General features: G+C 41.3%; 1 protein-coding gene and 1 non-coding gene across 9 annotated transcripts in view; both read right to left on the bottom strand.

Annotated features, from left to right (window-relative positions):
• The window catches only part of XRCC4 (X-ray repair cross complementing 4), a 338412-nt gene that overhangs the window by 295226 nt on the left and 22240 nt on the right, over positions 1–20946 (bottom strand). For 7 of the 8 annotated variants that reach the window (XM_062212455.1, XM_062212454.1, XM_062212451.1 and 4 more), the window contains exon 2: positions 5552–5700. In XM_062212455.1, the coding sequence (XP_062068439.1) occupies positions 5552–5690 (139 nt within the window). In that variant the 5' untranslated portion in view covers positions 5691–5700. The remainder of the gene's footprint in view (positions 1–5551; positions 5701–20946) is intronic. The other variant, XM_062212457.1, reaches the window with a different exon arrangement.
• On the bottom strand, positions 20726–20830 carry LOC133774779 (U6 spliceosomal RNA). The gene has a single exon (XR_009868156.1). It is a non-coding gene; the product is annotated as a U6 spliceosomal RNA (small nuclear RNA).

Genomic DNA, 20946 nt, shown 5'->3' on the forward strand with positions numbered 1-20946 from the left:
TACTGATAACAAATCTGTTAGATACAGACTAAATTTCATAAGAGTGAAAACACACCTATCTGAAAATACTCAACCAGAATTCCTTCATTTAATATACAAAAAAATTTATTATGGATGTACTACGTGCAGGAATTATTTATTCTAGGAATGTGGGATACAATAGTTATCAGTTGTCAGAGACAAAAATACCAGTCTTGTGGAGCCTTCAAGTGCTAACACCTGAATGTTGCAGACGCCATCTTAGATCCCACCTTAGTTATTAGTTATCCCCATGGCTCCTCCCTTTATGGAAGCTATGCTTCTTACCATACAAAATCTAATTTTTCAGATAGAAAAACAAATAAAAGGAATCTATCTTTCTACTTAAACTTCCTGCTTTAAGTTATGTAACAAAGTAATGTTATCAATTCTTAAAAAATGTATTTGGATACTTCCTGTAAACGTGAATGTCAAAATCTGTCTATTCAGAACTTCAATCCTGGAACAAGGACTTGGTCATCAGTTTTGCATTTTGTGGCTAAGAACATATGGAAGAAGCACAGCTGCAAGCATTCATGTCCATAAAATATCAGTGCCCAGGAATAAAAGCAATGGAAATAATGAAATCCAGCAAGAATGCAGCTGAACCACTCATAATAAGGCGTGAAAGGTGAGCAGGCCAACATAACCAAAAACTAGGAACTACTTTCAGACTGGGCCCAGAAAGCATCCTACTAACACAGCATGTGGGTAAATGAAGACCTGGGGACAAGATACCTGCATAAAGTGAGCCAAAGACTGCACCCTCCTCGGGTTCCGCGGGAGCTCAGGTCACAGCAGCTTTGTCAACGCAGCAGTCTTACCAGTATCACATCGTCAATCCACTGTACTGCCTCATTTATTAAAGATCCTTTTTCCAATGAGCGCTGTCACATTATTTCCATACAGGTCAGCAAATATCTATCTATGTATAGGACAATTCTAAGTGGAACTAACTGTTTAATGATAAAATAATTAAGAGTTTATTTTTCAATAACCTCAAGAGGGGGATAAGTTTCTTACTTCTGACAGCAATTTTCATAACAGTCATTGGTCATTACCCCACTTTGCAATTTAACCCTTTGATAGAACCCTCCGTAATACTGAAGTGATGACAGGCCACATGAAAATTAGACCCACAAATCACTCATTAGATAAAGCATTGCTAATGGGAAAGAAATCGGTGAGTTTAGTGTGTGGGAGGTTAAAAGGAACCCCACATCCTTTTAATTTCACTAAGCTGAAAAGAAAAAAAAAATTATCCAAATTGAAGGTTGCAGCAATCAAAAAGCTGAACAAAGAAACAGGATGAGGTATAGGAAGGAAATTAATTTTCATGTTTCAATTATTTAATTGTTTCAATGTTCTTACTCACATTATTGTCTATCTGTAAAGCACCAAATTACTTTTTATGTAATAAGACTTAACTAAACATGGACATATGCTATTTGCTTTAATATTTTATACCTGATGTTTAAACAAGAAAAGTGGAATGAATAATGAAAGGCATAAGCATATGTGAGATATCAAACTGTATTAGAGATCTTTCAAAATAAAATGACCATATAGTGATTTCTGTTTGAAAGCTTGTTCACTACTAGAAGCCAAAATGTTAACAAGCCACAAAAGAATGCACAAGTTTGGTATCAAATTTTTGTCACACTAAATCCCATTAACTGGAAAACAAATGGTAGAATGTACTACATTTGTGATTAATGTCAGCATTAAAGAAATATGAAACTGGAGTTTCTATTCAAAACCTTGCAAAGTCTAAAATGAACAGCTCCTTTTCTTGTTTGTAACTGCTTTTATTTATTTGAGACATTATTCCATTCTTCCAATCAAAAAGCATTCACTGAGCATGCAATGTCCTAGTGTTTGTCTAGATCCGAACGAGTGATGGACAGATGGCATGGGTCTCCCCCTCTCCATGTACATCCCTAGGATCTAGACAAACACTCATGTTGATAGTATTAACTGCTGCCAGGGGCTGGCACTAATGGCACCAGAATCCCATATGGGTTCCGGTTTGACGCCCAGTACTTTTTTTTTTTTTTTTTTTTTGACAGGCAGAGTGGACAGTGAGAGAGACAGAGAGAAAGGTCTTCCTTTGTCGCTGGTTCACCCTCCAATGGCCGCTGCGGCCGGCGCGCTGCGGCGGTGTGCCGCGCTGATCCGATGGCAGGAGCCAGGTGCTTCTCCTGGTCTCCCATGGGGTGCAGGGCCCAAGCACTTGGGCCATCCTCCACTGCACTCCCAGGCACAGCAGAGAGCTGGCCTGGAAGAGGGGCAACTGGGACAGAATCCGATGCCCGACCGGGACTAGAACCCGGTGTGCCAGCGCCACAAGGCGGAGGATTAGCCTATTGAGCCGTGGCGCCAGCCACCAGTACTCACTTCTAATCCAGTTCCCTGCTGAAGCACCTGGGCTGTGACATCCATGTGGGAGACATGGATGGAGTCCCTAGCTCCTGGCTTTGGCCTAGCCCAGCCCTGGCTGTTGCAGCCATTTGGGTAGTGAACCAACAAACAGACAATCTCTCTCTCTCTCTCTCAATAAATAAATCTTTAAAAAAAAAAGGAAAGAGAACTGCCAGCCCACTTTATGGGACATAACCAAAGTGTTCTATAAGTGTAAAGTTAAATTTCGGATTAAAAGTTAGATTAGGCCGGCGCCGCGGCTCACTAGGCTAATCCTCCGCCTTGCGGCGCCGGCACACCGGGTTCTAGTCCCGGTCGGGGCACCGATCCTGTCCCGGTTGCCCCTCTTCCAGGCCAGCTCTCTACTGTGGCCAGGGAGTGCAGTGGAGGATGGCCCAAGTGCTTGGGCCCTGCACCCCATGGGAGACCAGGAGAAGCACCTGGCTCCTGCCATCAGATCAGCGCGGTGCGCCGGCCGCAGCGCGCCTACCACGGCGGCCATTGGAGGGTGAACCAACTGCAAAAAGGAAGACCTTTCTCTCTGTCTCCCTCTACTGTCCACTCTGCCTGTCAAAAAAAAAAAAGTTAGATTATTATTCTCCCCTAAACTTCGATGATAAGACAGTTTTAACAACATACTACTTGCCTTGGGAAAGGAGGCTCACTGAGCAGACCAGAAAGTAACCTCTTCCTCTGGTAATGAAGGCTCCAGAAGCGCCTCAAGACCACCTGACCATGACTTACTATTCTAAACTCGCATCTGCCAGCTAGAAATACCCAAGTGATAAACACAGTACTGCTTACACGCAAGCCACCATCCCACCCAAGACCCGCCTCCCTGGCAGTGCGGTCAGAACTGCTCCTCTCTCCCCAAAGACCAGCTTTACCCAATACCATAGGTTTGAGCCCAATGCACCGTCTTCAGACTGGAACAAGAGCTGCCATGGCCCTTCTGCAATATGCACAGAGCTCCACACCGGATCTGTACCAACCAACCAGCAGCTGAGTTCTCCTACATGGAAGTGTTCAGCTTAGGGGTTGGCCTTGTGGTGTAGCGGGCTAAGCCACCGCCTGCAGTGCTGGCATCCATATGGGCACCAGTTCAAGTCCCAGCTGCTGCACTCCCATCCAGCTCCCTGCTAAAGCACCTGGGAAGGCAGCAGAGATTGGCCCAGGTACCAGGGTCTCGGCACTCATGTGGGAGACCTGGAAGAAGCCACTGGCTCCCGGCTTCGGCCTGGCCCAGCCCTGGTCTTTGTGGCTATTTGGAGAGTTAACCAGTGGACGGAAGACATTTCTCTCTCTCTTTCCATAACTCTACCTTTCAAATAAATATAAAAATAAATATAAAAAATGTTTAATGTACAGCTTAATTGCATACCATAGTAAGTCCTGGAAACAGTACCTTTGAAGTCTCTGTATTTTACAGTAATCCTATCTCAAAGGTACTTGTTCTCTGTCACAAATAATCAAATTGAAAAACCTGTGAGGAGCAGGTACTTACTGGTTCCCATGTCTTATGCTGGAGTACCAGGGTTTGATTCCCGGCTCCAGATCCTGGCTTCAGCTGCCTGATAATTCAGACCCTGGCAGGCGACAGTGATGGCTCAAGAAACTGAGTTCCTCCCACCTACATAGGACAATTAGAACATGTTCCCAGCGCCTAGCCGCAGCCTCAGCCCAGTTCTGACTTTTGCAGGCATTTGGGGAGTGAATCAGCAGATGGGAGTTAAATATAGATATAGATATAGATATAGATATAGATATAGATATATAGATATAGACATAGACATAGATACAGCTGTGTGTGTGTGTGTGTGGTGTGTGTCTCAGATAAATACTTTTTAAAGCCTGAAAGTATAAACTTAATTTGACTATGCTACATAATTTATAACATTTGAGAAAGAGAATTTCACAGTGTAGTTTATCATTTTTTTAATCTTTATTTATTTATTGAAAGTCAGAGAGAGAGGGAGAGACAGAGATCTTCCATTCACTAGTTTACTTCTCAAGCACCCACAGTACCCAGGACTAAGCCAGGCAGAATCTACTAGCCAAGAACTCAATCCAGATCTCTCATAGGGCAGCAAGGACCCAGGTACTTACTCTGTCATCTGCTGCCTCCCAGGGTAAACTATCGAAGGAAGCCTGAATCCGGAGCTGTGCCAAGACTCGATCCCAGGCACTCCTATATGGAAGGTGGGCCTCCCAAGCGGCATCAACTACTACAGCAAAGGCCCATCCATCACACAATGTATTTTAAAGATGATATAATGATGATAAAAGATGATAAAGTAATAAACTTTAGGGAAACATTTCAAAAGGTAATAGAAGATACAAATAGTATATAAAATAAAATGCAAAAATTATTTTAAAAAACATCACTCACTACTCTAGAAATGACTGCAGCATGGTTATAGAGATAGTTCTTTAAATCTTTCAATAAAACACTTTAGAAGATTATGAAGTGTTAGCTGTAAGAGTAAATCATAACTGTAAATTTTTTGGTTTGAGAATTGTCAAGTGCCACACATGATCTCAAGGAAAAAAAAAATTAAAAGTGTACTTCATAAAATAATAGTCAAAATCTAATCCACAGCATTGACCTTTGCATTCCGATATTTTCAAGCTTTAGTTCTGTTGTGTTTTGTTACAAATGTAGTTCTTGTTCATTAGACAGTAATACAGACAATAGATAACAAAAGGCAGGAGTGTAGCAAGTAAAAGGAAGCCAACATAAAACAAGAATTTTGTTAATTTCCTCAGCCCCATGCCTCTGCTTCCCAATACTTCCAGGAGTCCTGAAAGGAGGTGTGTGGAACAGTCTTCTTTATGTTTTCTACAAAGTCATCATTTTAAAATTCTCACCAACTCCAAGTAGTAAGATCTCTTGGTAAGCACAAATTGCTAAGGCACATGTTTATTACTTTATTAATATCAATTTAGAAAAGGGCATTAAATATTGCAAATGTGTATAGAGAATAGACAGCTATAACCATTAAAAGTAATGTCAGTTTTATCCGATATTTACTAAACACTTCAATCTGAAGAATCATTGAGGACTGAAAAACAGCACATCAAATTTTCTTTAAAAATTTTGCTTTAACATTACCTCTCCCAGTCCATGCCGACTGACCATCAGTAAGTAGGATAACAAATCCAGATCCCACTGTTTTCTCCCAAGAAATTTGCAGAAAGTGAATTATACTGGGTTCAGAAGCAAGACGGATTCTGCTTACTTTTCTTCCCATTTCTGATCACCTAAAATGGAAAAATAAATATTTTTATAAGAAACTGTAACTATCAACTAATGACTTTTTTTGTATTGACCTATGAGCTATGCAAACACCAAGGACATAAGGAAATGATTAAAACCAAAAACTGTACAATACAAACACTGAACTCAGTACAGTGCAGTTTGCTCAACACTGACTCATAGTTTATACAGATGAGAAAAAAGAAGAGGCCTTAAATGGCAACTGATGTTCCCAGGTAATGGAGTGGAATAAAAATTACCATTTCAACAACATGAAGAGTAAATTTTATGTTTTCTTTTCCTCAAGAGTAAATACCCTCTTTTTCTACAACAAAAGAAATGGTCACAGGAACTTAGGTGAATGGTCTGGGAATGTGATAGTAATTAGTGAGGATAAACTTGACCTTAGCCTCTGTCTAGAGAAAGACTGTGAGAAATGACAAGTCAGTAGAAGTCACAGGAAAAGAAAACCTCAGAACTCCACTGTTGGCAGTAGTACCCAGTTACGCCCTACAAAAGGAGTATCCAGGCTCAGTGACTCAAACACTCTGTCCACTGAGGCAGGAGCCCCTCTAACAGAGACCAAGGATATGAGATTATGACATCCTGAGGTCAATGTCTAAAACTGTGTTGTGGACAGCTTTTGTGGTGCAGCGGGTTAAGCCGCCACGTGCAATGCCTGCATCCCACGTCAGAATGCCAGTATGCGTCCTGGCTGCTCCACCTCTGATCCAGCTCCCTACTAATGCGCCTGGAAAGGCAGCAGATGACGACTCGAGTCCTTGGGTTCCTGACACCCACATGGGAGACCCAGCATCAGCTCCTGATTCCTGGTTCCATGCTGGTCCAGCCCTGGCCGATGCAGCCATATGTGGACTGAACCAGTCAATGTCTCCCTCTTTATCTCCAACTCAATCTGTCACTGTGTCTTTCAAATAAATACATCTTAAAAAAAAAAAAAACATATTGAAGTGTTACATACAGGCATAAAGGCATGCATAGCAACAAAACAATGGGGTGAATTTTACAAGTGCACAAGTCCATGTCAGCAGCACCTACGTAAAGTAGCAGGGCACAACCACTCCAACTCAGTCTCAAACGCCTTCCCTTCCAGTCACTACTGCCCGAACACCCACCACGCTGTCTTCTAACAGAGACTGCCGTTGAGAATGCTTCTGTGCCTCAAAGAAATGTAACTGTGCAACATATTCTACTCTGTGTCTATCGTCTTTTGATCAACGTCATGCCAGACACATTCACGCTGTGACAGACAGCTGTGGAGCACCTTCAGGACCCTGCACTATTCCATTACGTGGATACAGTATAATTTATCCCTTTGGGCACCTCCTAGGCTTTAAAGAAGAATTCTCACAGACATCTATGCTTGTCTGCCACATTTACACCCATGAGCAGAACTGCTGAATCTCAGGATATACACATGCTCATCACGGTACTTCACGGGCACTCATTTTATTTTCTAAAAGGGCTGACCCATTTCCAACTGCTGCATGAGAACTGTGAATACTTCCCATCCTTGGAAGCACTTTCCACCTTTTCTGTTTCAGCATTTGGTGGGTATGTAGTGGTATTACTTGTGGTTTTAATTCACATTTCCCAGGGGTGAAACAGATATTGAGCCCTTTCCGTATTATTTACTGGGTTTATGAATATCCAGTTTTGTGGAGTATCTGTTCAGTCTTGCCAATATTCTTATTCAGTTACCTATTTATTATTAATGCTTTTATTGCTTCTTTATGATTTCTCCTTTATCAGTTTGGATATGAATCCTTTTATATGCCTATGTGCTGTATCATCTTCTGTTTGATGAGCCATCTTTTCACTCTCATAAGGGTATCTTCCCATAAAAAGAAACTCTTAATTTAAATGAATCAAAATTTATCAATTTTTATGATATGGGTAGCACTCTTTGAGTCCTGTTGAAGACCTCTTTGGTGACTGTGATATTCTTCTGCATTATCTAGAAGGTTTAATACTATTAATTCTTACATTTAGATTCCAAATCCATCCAGAATTGACTTTTGTATGTCATGTCAGATAAGGGTCAAGATACAGCTTTTCCTTATGGACACCGCACTGACACAGTACTGCTTACGGAAGGCCCTCCTGTCCCAACTGCACTGTAGTGACCACCTTTGTCTTAAACCCCGTGACTGAACATGCGTGGGTCAGTATCCACATTCCTTGGACAGTCTCACTAGTCAGTTCGTCTAGTCCCACACCAATACCGCACTATCCTAATTACTACAGGTTTACAGTGTCTTAATAATTCAATCTGTAATTCTTCCACGTATATTCTTCAAGATTTTTTTTAAATCTTATTCCTTTGTGTTTCTATATCAATTTTAAAATCTGTCAATTTCTGCCTATGTATCTGCTAGTGTTTTCATAGGCAATTTTTAGGTTCTGACATCTTTCCAACATTGAACCTTCGAATCAAAATGGATGGTATGAGGGCCAGTGTTGTGGCACAGTAGGAGGTTAAGTTACCATCTGCAATACTGGCATCCCATCTGAGCACTGATTCAAGGCCTAACTGCTTCTTTTCCAATCCAGCTACCTGCTAACATCCCTGGGAAAGCAGTAGATGATGGCCCAATTACTTGAACAATGGCTACCCATGTGGAAGACCCTTATGGACTTCCAGGCTCCTGGCTTCAGCCTGGCCAAGCCCTGGTAGTTGAGGCAATTTGGTCAATGAACCAAATGGGAGACCACATAGGATCTCTCTCTCTCTCTCTGTAACTATGCCTTTCAAGTACTATGTGTGTGTGTGTGTGTGTGTCTTGACTATTTGTATTTTTTTATTATCGTTTCCTTTTTTAATAAAAGTCCTGAACATATTTGCTATGACTGTTCTTAGGTATTTGAAAGTAAATTCCTGAATAATGCTAATTTACTCCCTTACTCTGATATCAGATTTACTAAATAACCTATCCATGCTTAGATCTAACTGTACATATATTTTTTAACGATTTATTATTTTTATTTATTTGAAAGACAGAGTTAGAGAGAGGTAGAGACAGAGAGAGAAAAGTCCACCAACCGCTGGTTCACCCTCCAAATGACCAAAACAGCCAGAGCTGAGCTGATCCAAAGTCAGGAGCCAAGAGCTCCCTCCAAGTTTCCCAAGAGGATGCAGGGGCCCAAGGAGTTGGGCCATCTTCTACTGCTTTCCCAGGCCATAGGAGAGAGCTGGATCAGAAGAGGAGCAGCCAGGACTAGAACAGATGCCAATATGGGATACCGGTGCCTCAGGCCAGAGCTTTAACCCACTGTGCCACAGTGCTGGCCCTGGTACATCTATTTTACATATGCTAAAAGAGAGCTCTGAACAAAAAATTCTCTCCCCCAAAAAATCATGACAATAGACTTCTGCCTTTTTGTTTTCAATCTCTGATCTTGACAGAACAATCCCAAATCCTGAACAGAAAACTAACAAAAAGGATTAGTAAAAGCGGTACCAGATCAGTTAAAGGCTGCCTTGGTTTCCTGGACCAACCGTGCTGCAAAATTTTATAAACAACCTTGGAAGCTTGTTCTTAATTGATATTCAAACTAGTTAGTTATCCTTTGTTCTAGGGGTGTCTGTCCTGAATTTTTGTCAGTAAACTAAAAAAAAAAAAAAAAAAAGACAAAAACAAATTGGCCTAACATTGTCAAAATCACATACCAGGGCATTTCAATAGTTCTTGGAAAATGAGTATTACGAAAAAAACTACATATGCATAGATTCCAAAAATTTTTGTACCAAAATAAACTTATCTTTTGATTCCATAATTTTTAAAGTATCTTCATATCAAATGAAAATATTTAAACAACTTATCATTTCTGACTCCATTAAAAATAACAGAAAAAGAATACTTTTCCAAAAATGAATGCTTAATGCTGCAACAACTAGAAGCAATGTCTCCATTTTTTGTAAAATATATGCTACTTTTTACTCCATACTATATAAGCTAAGAATCAGGACCACACAATGTAGTGCTGGAAATTAGGACTAGAAGGGTATGAGATCTAAGAAAATCATCATCCTTTTTTTATTAAAGACTTTGCAATTTCACAAGAACTTTAGCATTACTTGAAAAAATAACATAAATCTACATAAATAAAACTTCTAAAAACACTAATCTCATTTTCCCCAAAATAGTGTTCCTGTGTCTTTATCTTTAGGCATATACACATATTTCCATAAAGACACACTGCTCTAGGCCAGCGCAGTGGCTCACTAGGCTAATCCTCCGCCTACGGCGCCAGCACACCAGGTTCTAGTCCCGGTCAGGGTGCCGGATTCTGTCCTGGTTGCTCCACTTCCAGTCCAGCTCTCTGCTGTGGCCAGGGAGTGCAGTGGAGGGTGGCCCAAGTCCTTGGGCCCTGCACCCACATGGGAGACCAGGAGAAGCACCTGGCTCCTGGCTTCAGATCAGCGCGGTGTGCTGGCCGCAGCGGCCATTGGGGGAGTGAACCAATGGAAAAGGAAGACCTTTCTCTCTGCCTCTCTCTCTCACTGTCCACTCTGCCTGTCAAAAAAAAAAAAAAAAAAAAAAAAAGACACACTGCTCCAACCGAGGCACATTGTGTTGTTTGGAAAAGTCTTTTTTTTCATATGAGTATAGACTTTCAGACCTAGAACTCTTAGGAACTAAATAAAAACTCAAGGAGTGCCATACTTAACTGCCAAGTATGCTGACATGCATCAGTTCCCAATTTTCACCAGAACCTTATCAAAACGGCAACTATTAGTATCTCCACTGTATTCTAGAAAGGAGAGGTGAAGTCTAACAGCCAAGACCACACACTCAGTCAGGGGTGATGCAAGGACTCCACTCTACAGCATTTTCGCTGTTGCTAATGCACATGTCTGGTAGAGCTGAAGACAAAAATCAGGGCTCCATGAGAAGTCATCAGGGACGGGGGCAGTCTGGACTAGCAGTTAGGATGCCAGTTATGACAGCCAAGGGATCCCAGCTTCTGGCTCTAGCTTCCTGCAAATGCAGAACCCAGGAGCTGGGGAGGGAGGTGTGGGTTCCTGCCACTGGCATGGGAGACTTGCATTCAGCTCTCAGCCCTTGATTCTAGCCCCATGGCCATTTCAGGCGTTTGGGGAGTGAACGAGGAGAGGTAAGTGAGCTCACCCTCTCACAGATAAGTTGATTAGGATATTAATTAAATTTTAAAGTTACCAGGTAAAGAAACTAGGTCAGACTATGAAAGAGGTGTTCAGAGAGCTTTGTGCCCTGTGCTAAGCATTAGCAGACGAGAAGCTGTTGTTTTAAGACTATTCTCAACCAAAACCAAGACTTTTCTTTTCAGTCCTCTACCTAATGGCAATTAATCTGGCTCATAATTTGCAATCAGTATAAGACACATGACAAATTAGCCAGTGTTGGTTCTGGATCATGCTACAAGAAAGAAACCTGCAAGTGTGCTCTCACACTGTATTGCTGACAGCTGGACACATCCACTTGGGATTCCAAAAGGAATCCCACTGTAGACTTTCCACAAATACAAGAGTGACTTCAAAAAGTTCTTGTAAAAGCTGTATTATGAAAAAAAAAAAAAACTATAAATGGATTCAAAGACTTTTGCACCAAAATAAAATCTGTTAACTTTATTTTACTACTAACTTTTTGGAGTTCCCTTATACTTGTCCTTGGATTTATTTAACATTATCTCAAATCTGTCACCCATGGAGTCTACCCTTTTCTCGTAGTTTCATCAGCTGGAAGCATACAGATTAAATATAAATCCTCTAATATAAGACAGGCCTTTCCTGAAGGCTATGCCTTTGGAGTTAACTAAAACACTTCATAGCTATGTGCCTTCTCGTACCTCACCACATTGATTATTCCCTCAGAATTTACTTACTCATCTCTGCCACTCAAAGCATAGCCCAGAACCCAAACTGATACTCCAGTTGTGCCAGAGACAGTAAAATACAGGCAAAGCCTCATCACAAACAGTGCTTCCCTATAACTTCCAGGAAATACCATATTTGCTTACACATTATTATATTTAATGATAATGAAAATGGTGAAAGCTGTGTTTGGCATTTTGGTTCCTGCTGGTTTTCTGCAGATTTCTGTTTGAATTTACTGTCAACTACACTGAACTCCCCCACATACATCACTGCTAAGTTGTATTTATTCTTTCCTATGTTCACAATATGAGGTGTTTCTGATACTTTTTTGCAGGAGTGCAATTTCGTATTTCATACCTGGCTTGTCAAGTTTAGGCAGAATAATGATTTTCTCCTTAAGACCCAACACATTCACTATCTCTCTCCCTGCCACTGTCATGTAAAAAGCTGATAAATATCTATTCTAAGGACTCAAATCATTCACCAAAATGTTGAGCAGGACAAGCCCTAGCATGGCCCTCCGAGGGCTGCTGTTGGAAACAATCCTCCAGGCGATATGAGGCTTGGGTACAACAGCAGTACGCCCCTCACACCTGGACCTCAGTAATGAGACATGGATACAGAGTCCTGAGCAAAATCGACCTACCCTACCAGTCTAGCAATCCTTTCCTATTGAAGACTGACATGCAAGAACCTTACACTCATTTACAATGATTAGAACTTCTTCTATGAATCCAAAAGTGATTCTTCAGGTAAATCATTCTCGATGTTACCTAGATTGGCTACTAAAGCTGTGCTATGGCACACAGCATTGATTTAAGAGCAAGTTAACTATTCTTTTCTAATACAGGAATATCCTTTATATGTACTTCAGTAAAAGACACTTCAACTGTTGAAGCTAATAAAGTTACAAAAAAGTCAACAAATGGAAAGAAAAAATACATTATTAATTGTCAAAACAAGGACCACTGCATAAATATGAAAAACTAGAGAGGAGGTGAACCAAAGCAACACCCACGTTAGCTGCTCTGACAACCACCTTCCCATCAATTTGACCAGTTATTATCTCAACAGTCTTCAGAGGAGCTGCTGAAACCAGGTGAGAGACCCACAAAGCCTAGTTTTCATACAACAACAAGGAAAGTCACATAGAAGGAGGCACTTTTTTGATGGCACCGCTGAAAATCTCAGAGCTGCACAGGGACTCACAGCCCTGTCCACAGGCTCCTATCTGTAGACTCATTATTGAAGGCTCCTTGGCCAGGTGGGAGGCCTCTACACCTAGATTACTTCTCACAGATGGAAATTCTACACTTGTCCTGGAGTTAGGTAGACATCTGTGCTTCAGTTGGACAGACTCATTTTAGCACTTATCACAGCTAGCATCAAGTGGGCCTGGTGTGCACCCCTGAGACTGTGAATCCGCATAGTGCCAATTCAAGCAGCCAAGGGGCTATCTTTATCATCCAACTCCAACCTTGCACAGACACAAACAACAAGACTATCTTGGGACTCAGTGCTGGGTTGGCAAAGGTCAACTCTAGGCAGATCCCAAAAGACCCCATCCCTAGGTCAGTGCCTGTGGGTGGGGTCTCTAGACTTGCCCCTGTATCACGCAGAGACCTGTGCCCTGGTGGGATGGACCTGTTTCAACATGTATCACCACAACCTTGCCAGGATCAGGCATGCAATCCCATGATCACACAGGGCCTAAGGAGACCACTATGACTCACAGGCTACCTCTATCATCCCTCGTACAGCCTTGGGCAGACAGCAGGGAAGCAGACTGTACTGGGACTCGGTGGCAGGCTGATAAAATACCTATGGTTCCTGGCCCCAGCCAGCGCCTGGTCTGCAGTTGGAGTCTCTGGACTTACTCCACAAGCAAACAGAATTACATGGCCTCCTCAACTGATCAGTCTTACACCAGTCAGCATCACCAGCGCCTGGTATGAACGTCAGACAGGGACTCTGCTGAGCATCAGACAGACTGCAGCAGAGCGGGATGCAATCCCACGCCCAGGCTGCAGTGGGTTGTGGCTCTGGGTGTGAGGAAGCATCATGGTTCTGGCATTGCTGGCAACAGGACAAGGCATCAGGGCCCAGTCCAGTCAACGCAACAGAGTTGTAGGGACAGATTACACCTTTTAAGTGCTTGCTTGGTTTGTTCTGAACAATACACCAACTACAGATGTGGGACAGCTCTCAGCTTGGGGAATGATTTAGGACTGAATAAATTAAGATTGAAACAGTGAAAATGCACCCAGAGGGGACCTGCAGCAAACGTCAAGTTACAGTGCCATTGAGTGCTGAAGTAACAGAAGTATCCACAAGTCCTAATAATATCAACAGACTGCTTGGAATTTATGAAAGGACAGCTACAAGAAAAGCCAGATTACTATAACTAATCCTTCAATGCACAAACCAACACGTGTCAAGAACCTCCAGGGAATCGTGACCTAATAAACAAAGCAAGATGCTAGAAACGAACCGTCTAGGAATTGAAATTTCCAAATGTTTGGACAGAGACTTAAAAATAGCTACTTTAAAGAAATTCAATGAACTTCAACAGAGAGAACACAAATAATTTAATACTCTAACAGAGAAGCTTGACAGAAAGATGGAAGAAATTCAAATAAATCAAACAGAAATGGTTCAAATGAAAAGTGTACTAAGTGAATTTAAAATGCAATTGAAACCATCAATAGCAGAGTAGATCAAACAAAAGAGTCAGTGAGCTTAAAGACATGCTATCTGAAATACGCAGTAGGAGATGGGTATTTGGCATCCTTTGGATGCCCACATCCCATAGTGGAATGCCTATGTTTAAACTCGGCTCCACTCCCAATACCAGCTTCTTGTTAATGTGCACTATAGGAGGCAGGAGGTGATGACTCACATAGGTGGATTTCTGCCAGCCACATGGGAGACCAGATGTTGTAGGTATTTTGGAGAGTAAACTAAAAAATAGGATCTCTCTCCCTCTCTCTGCCTTTCAAAAAAATAAATAGAAAAAATTACACATTTGGAGGAGAAAAAAGAAACAAAAAGAATCAAAGGAATGAAGAAACTTACAGAAACTTTGGAATAGAGTGAAAAGAAAAAAACATTTCAGTTACTGGGATTCAAGAGGGAACTGGAAATGCCAAAGGGATAGGAAGCTTATTCAAAGAGATAATAACCTAGAGAGAGAAAACTATCAGGTACAGATCAAAGGTCACCAACCAGATGCAACCCAACCAAGTCTACTCCAAGACATATAACAATCAAGTTTTCCAAGGTTAAGGATAAAGAGCTGATTCTCAAAGCTCCAGAAGAAATGAAACAAATAACACAGAATGGGGTCTCAATTCACCTGACTACAGACTTCTTGGCAGAAATCTTACAGGCCCAAAGGAAGCATGATGAGACCACCAGATCTGACTCACAAGAAAGGCTAACGGGAATTTTTCAAACTGAAAGACAGACAGTAATAAATAATATCAGAAGGCAGAAAACTCACTGGTAAGACTAATTGTACTGAGAAACTCCTAAACACTCTAATACTGTAAACACGGTGTCATAAATCATTAATACTAGTGGGGGAGACTAAAAACCAATTGAAAATAATAAAAGCTACATAAAATGGTAAGAAACACATAAGACAGAAAGAGGAAAAATGAGAAATAAACACAATCAATGTTGAGGAGCAATGGAATAATACGGAAATCTTTACCAGTATGTCTGACCTCTTTTTGTGTTTATTTTCCTGATTTGTGATGAATGTTAAGTTCCTATTATTTCAAAGTAGCTTGTTACAACAAAAAGAAGTATTCTGTAAGTCTCATGGTAGCTAGAAAGCAAAAATTTATAATATACTTCCCAGACATAACAAGTAATCAAAAAATACTATTTAAGAAATTACTTAACCACAAGGAAGAATACATAAGAGGGAGAAAGACAGGCCGGCACCGCGGCTCACTAGGCTAATCCTCCGCCTGTGGCGCCAGCACACCGGGTTCTAGTCCTGGTCGGGGCGCCAGATTCTGTCCCGGTTGCCCCTCTTCCAGTCCAGCTCTCTCCTGTGGCCCCGGAGTGCAGAGGAGGATGGCCCAAGTGCTTGGGCCCTGCACCCCATGGGAGACCAGGAGAAGTACCTGGCTTCTGCCTTCGGATCAGCGTGGTGTGCCGGCCACAGCGCGCCGGCCGCAGCGGCCATTGGAGGGTGAACCAACGGTAAAGGAAGACCTTTCTCTCTGTCTCTCTCTCTCTTTCTCTCACTGTCCACTCTGTCAAAAAATAAAAATAAAAAGAGGGAGAAAGACAGGAACTACAACAAAATTAGAAAACAAGTATCAAAATGGCACCAGAAAGCCCTTACCAAAAAATAATTACCTCACATATGAATGCATTAAATTCTACAAGTGGAAGGCAGTGGAGGAAGGGGAATGCTTTCTGGCACAATGGTCCAGATGGTCCTCGGGATGCCCACGTCCCATACCTGTGTGTCTCTATTCGCTTCCAATTACAGCTTCCTGCTAATGCAAACCCCAAGGCAGCAGGAGGTGGTTTGTGCACTGTGTAGCTCGTGTCACACGCTCTCTCTCCCTCCCTCTTTTTCTCTCTCTCCCCCTCTTTTAAATACAATGAAAATAAATAAGTAAATACAATTTAAAAAGCCACAGTGACCCAATGAGTAAGAAAACAAGACTGAACTATATGCTGCTTATAAGAATCTCACTTGACTTCTAAAAACACACAAGTTACTGAAAGCCAAAGTACAGAAGAAAATGGTCCATGCTAATGGAGCCTGAAATAGAACATTAGGAGCCATACCTCTATCTGATTAGAAATAGGTTTTAGGAGTGAGCGTTTAGCCTAGTAGATAAGATTGGGAATAAATAAACCTCCTGTACCAGAGTACATATGACTCCAGCTCCTGCCACGGGCTTCCTGCTAATACAAACCCTATAGGCAATACTGATGGCCCAAATAATGGGGTGCCTGCCACTAATGTGGGAGATCTGGACTGAGTTCAGAGCTCCCAGCTTCAGGTCAGGCATTTGGAGGGTGACCCAATGGATAATGTATCTCTCTTTCCCTCTCTCTTTCCTCTCTATCAATGTATCTATCTAACTATCAAATAAACAAATAATAGATACTTCAACAAAACTAGTAAAAAAAAAAAAAAAGATGTCATTATATAATAATTAAGGGTTCAGGCCGGTGCCGCGGCTCACTTGGCTAATCCTCCACCTGCGGCACTGGAACCCCGGGTAATAGTCCTGGTTGGGTGCCGGATTCTGTCCCAGTTGCTCCTCTTCCAGTCCAGCTCTCTGCTGTGGCCCGGGAAGGCAGTGGAGGATGGCCCAAGTGCTTGGGCCCTGCACCTGCATGGGAGACCAGGAGAAGCACCTGGCTCCTGGCTTCAGATCGGTGCAGTGCACCGGCCATGGCAGCCATTTGGGGGGTAAACCAACAGAAGGAAGACCTTTCTCTCTGTCTCTCTCTCTCACTGTCTAACTCTGCCTGTCAAAAAAAAATAATAATAATAATAAAGGGTTCAATCAAGGAAGAGGAAATAAAAAAATAAATAAAAAGACATAGGCATGTGGCCAATGAACTGGCATAGTAGGCAAAGCCCCCGCCTGCAGTGCTGGCATCCCATATGGGTACCGGTTCATGTCCTAGCTGCTACTCTTCCAATCCTGCTCTCTGTTAATGGCCTGGGAAGGCAGTGGAAGATGAACCAACTGCTTGGGCCCATGTACCCACAAGGGAGACCCAGAAGAAGCTCCTGGGTCCTGGCTTCTGACTGGTCCAACTCCGGCCACTGTGGCCATTTGGGGTGTGAACCAGCAGATGGAAGACCACGCTTTCTGTCTCTTGCTCTGTCTATAACTCTGCTTCTCAAATAATAAATATTTAAAACATACAGAGGCACCCCTCGAGAGTAACCAAATACATAAAGGAAATATGAATAGACCTAAAGGGAGAGCTAGACTCCAAAACAATACTGCTTAAGCCTTTAACTCCACTCTTTGAGCAATGGCAAGCCATCCAGAAGGAAAATCCATAAAGAAACTACAGAGCTAAATTGCAAACTGCAACAACTGGGCTTAGGAGGCATCTACAGAGCATTCCATCCAACACACACACTTCTCAACAACACCTGGGACATTCTCCAGGAAACAGCATATGTGAGGGCACCAAACAAGTCTTAACAAATTTTAAAAACTAGAAGTCAGATTGATTATCTTTTCTGATTACAACAAAAATAGAATAGATTAAGAAGAAAAACTTTGGAAGCTACATAAATACATGGAAATCTAACTTATTCCTGAACAATCAATGGATGAAATTGTAAAGAAAACTTTCAAAAAATGTATTTAGATGAATGAAAATGGAAACACAGTATACCAAAAGCTACAGACTACAGCAAAGGCAATACACTAAGAAGTTTATTAAATCAATGTCCACATTTAAGAAAAAAAGATCTCAAATAAACAACCTATCACAGCATCTCAAGGAGCTAGAAAAATATGAAAAAACCAAATTGAAAATTAGTAGAAGGAAAGAAGTAAGACTTGAAAATAAATGACACAGACACTAAAAAGAAATTATAAAAACAGCAATGAAACAAAGATCTATTTCTTTGAAAACACAAACAAAACTGACAAATCCCTAGTTAGACTAAGAGAAAGATGATTTAAATGTATAAAATGAGAAATGAAAAGGGAGACAATACACCTGGCACCATATAAATACACAGGGATTTTTTTGTATCTCCCTTTTGATTTCTTCTATGACCCACTGTTCCTTCAGTAGCATTTCTAGGTGTTTGTATATTTTGTTAAGTTTCTTATGCTGTTAATGTCCAGCTTCATTTCAGTGAGATCAGAAAAGATACATGGTAAATTTCAATTTTGTTGCATTTGCAGCCTTGCTTCATGGCCAAGCATATGGTCTACCCAGAGAAAGTTCCATGCGTTGATGAAAAGAATGTGTATCTGCCCCTGTGGGATAAAATGTTCTACAGATATTGATTAGATCCATTAAGTCCATAATGTAGATCAGCTCTATTGTTTCTTTGTTGATTTTTCTCTAGTTCATCTGATAAAAGTGGAGTATTAAAGTCTCCCACTATGACTGTATAGAAGCATATGTCTCCACTAGTGTTTGCTTTAAATAGATGAGGATTTTGGCTTTGGGTGCATGTATGTTTACTATAGATCCAGCTTCATGTGTGACGTTCATCCCTTAATAATTACATAATGACCTTCTTCATTAACAGTTCTGTTCTTGAAGTCTATTTGGTTCAATATTAAGATAGCTCCTTCTGCTTGCTTCTTATTTCCATGTGCATGGAATATCTTTTTCCATCCTCTTCCAGTCTGTGTACATCTTTGTTGGTAGGGCATGTTTCTTGAAGGCAGCATATACATGGATCTTGTGTTTTAATCCATTCAGCCAGTCTGCATCTCCTAATTGGATAATTCAGTACATTTACATTCAGGTTAGTATTGAGAAGTAATGACTTGGGTCATGCCATTTTTTCATAAATATTCCTTCTGTTTTGGATTTCCTTTGTACTATTATCGGGTTTTGTGACTATACACACTTGTACAATGCTATCCTTCTCTGTTGCTGTGTGTAGTAAAATCCTTAAGGATCATTAGTAAGGCTCCCTGGGGAGTGACAAATTCTTTCCATTTCTGTCTGTCTTGGAAGGTCTTTATTTCACCTTCACTTATAAATGAGAGCCTTGCTGGGTATAGTATCCTGGTTGAAGGCTTTTTTTTCTTTAAGGACTATATCTCTCCATTCTTTTCTATAGCTAGTAGGGTTTCTGAAGAGAAATTTGTTACTTTGCTTGGAGATATTTTAAAAGTAATCTCACGTTTCTCTCTTGCACATTTTAGAATCTGTGTGTTCTACTTTTGAAAGTTTTAATATAATGTGTCATGGTAAAGATGTTTTGTGATCATGTCTATTTGGGGTTCTGTGTGGTTCCCGTATTTGGATGTCCACATCCTTCTCCAATTTAGGAAAATTAGCAGCTATTATTCACTGAATAAGTTTTTTAAGATTTTATTCATTTATTTGACAGGCAGAGTTACAGAGAGAGAGAGACAGACAGAAAGGTCTTCCTTCCTTCCGTTGGTTCACTCCCCAGGTGGCCACAATGGCCGGAGCTCCGCTGATTCAAAGCCGGGAGCCAGCTGCTTCCTCCCAGACTCCCATGTGGGTACAGGGCCCAAGCACTTGGGCCATCCTCCACTGCCTTCCCGGGCCACAGCAGAGAGCTGGACTGGAAGAGGAGCAACCGGGACTAGAAAGAGTGCCCATATGGGATGCCGGTGCTGCAGGCAGAGGATTAACCTAGCGTGCCACAGTGCTGGCCCTTGAATAAGTTTTCTATGTCATCCTGCTTTTATACTTGTTTAGGAATTCCTAAGACACATATATTCAGTCATTTGATGACATCTCATAAATCATAAACATGGTTTCATGTTTTGTTTTTTTTTCTTTTTCGTTTGTCTATTTCAAAAGATTTGTCTTCTGTTCAGATATTCTTTCTTCTGCCTCACTGAGTCTGTTAATGTTTTCTGGTGTATTTTTTACTTGACACAGTGAGTGCTTCATTTCTAATATTTCAGTTTGATTCTACTTTAATATCTTTATCCCCTGGCAGAATTTCTCTTCCATGTCATGTATGAATTTAACTTATGTAATTGTTTCTCTTTAAGTAATCTTATAATCATTATTTTGAATTCCCTTTCCAGCATTTCGTCTATGTCCTCATCTTCACAGTCTAATATTGAGCATTACTGTGTTCCTTTTGGGGTGTCCTACTGTATTCCTTGTTCATGTCCCTTATTGTTTCTACATTTATTTTTATGCATCAAGAAAAATATTTGTTGGTATCTCTTCTAAAGGCTTTTTTCTTAGGAATATGCTTCGGTAGTTCAGTGGAATGCCTGGGACTTACAGCTGATATCCAGAGATGTGTGCTGTGTGGGGCTATGGAGCTCTGTCCAATGTTTTAGATCTGTAGTGACACTCAAGTCATGCCCGGTAGACCTCTACCCACAGTAGGGGGAGGGAATGGTCATAATGGCTGGTATGTCCATCACCTCAACCTTTCCCTGAGACATGTTGAAAAAATGCCTAAAAATAGCAAACACTTCATGAATTTGTATGTCATCCTGACACATGGGCCATGCTAGTCTTCTCTGTATCATTCCAATGTAAGTATATGTGCTGCCAGCAAGCACCCAACAGCATATTAAAAACATTATTGGGCTGGATTCTGTGACTCAGTTGTTTAAGCAAATAATTCCTATATCTGAGTGCCTGGCTGAGTCCCAGTTCCTCGGTGACTCTAATCCAG

The sequence above is a fragment of the Lepus europaeus genome, chromosome 15 (assembly GCF_033115175.1).
Source record: "Lepus europaeus isolate LE1 chromosome 15, mLepTim1.pri, whole genome shotgun sequence".
NCBI classification, from domain to species: Eukaryota; Metazoa; Chordata; class Mammalia; order Lagomorpha; family Leporidae; genus Lepus; species Lepus europaeus.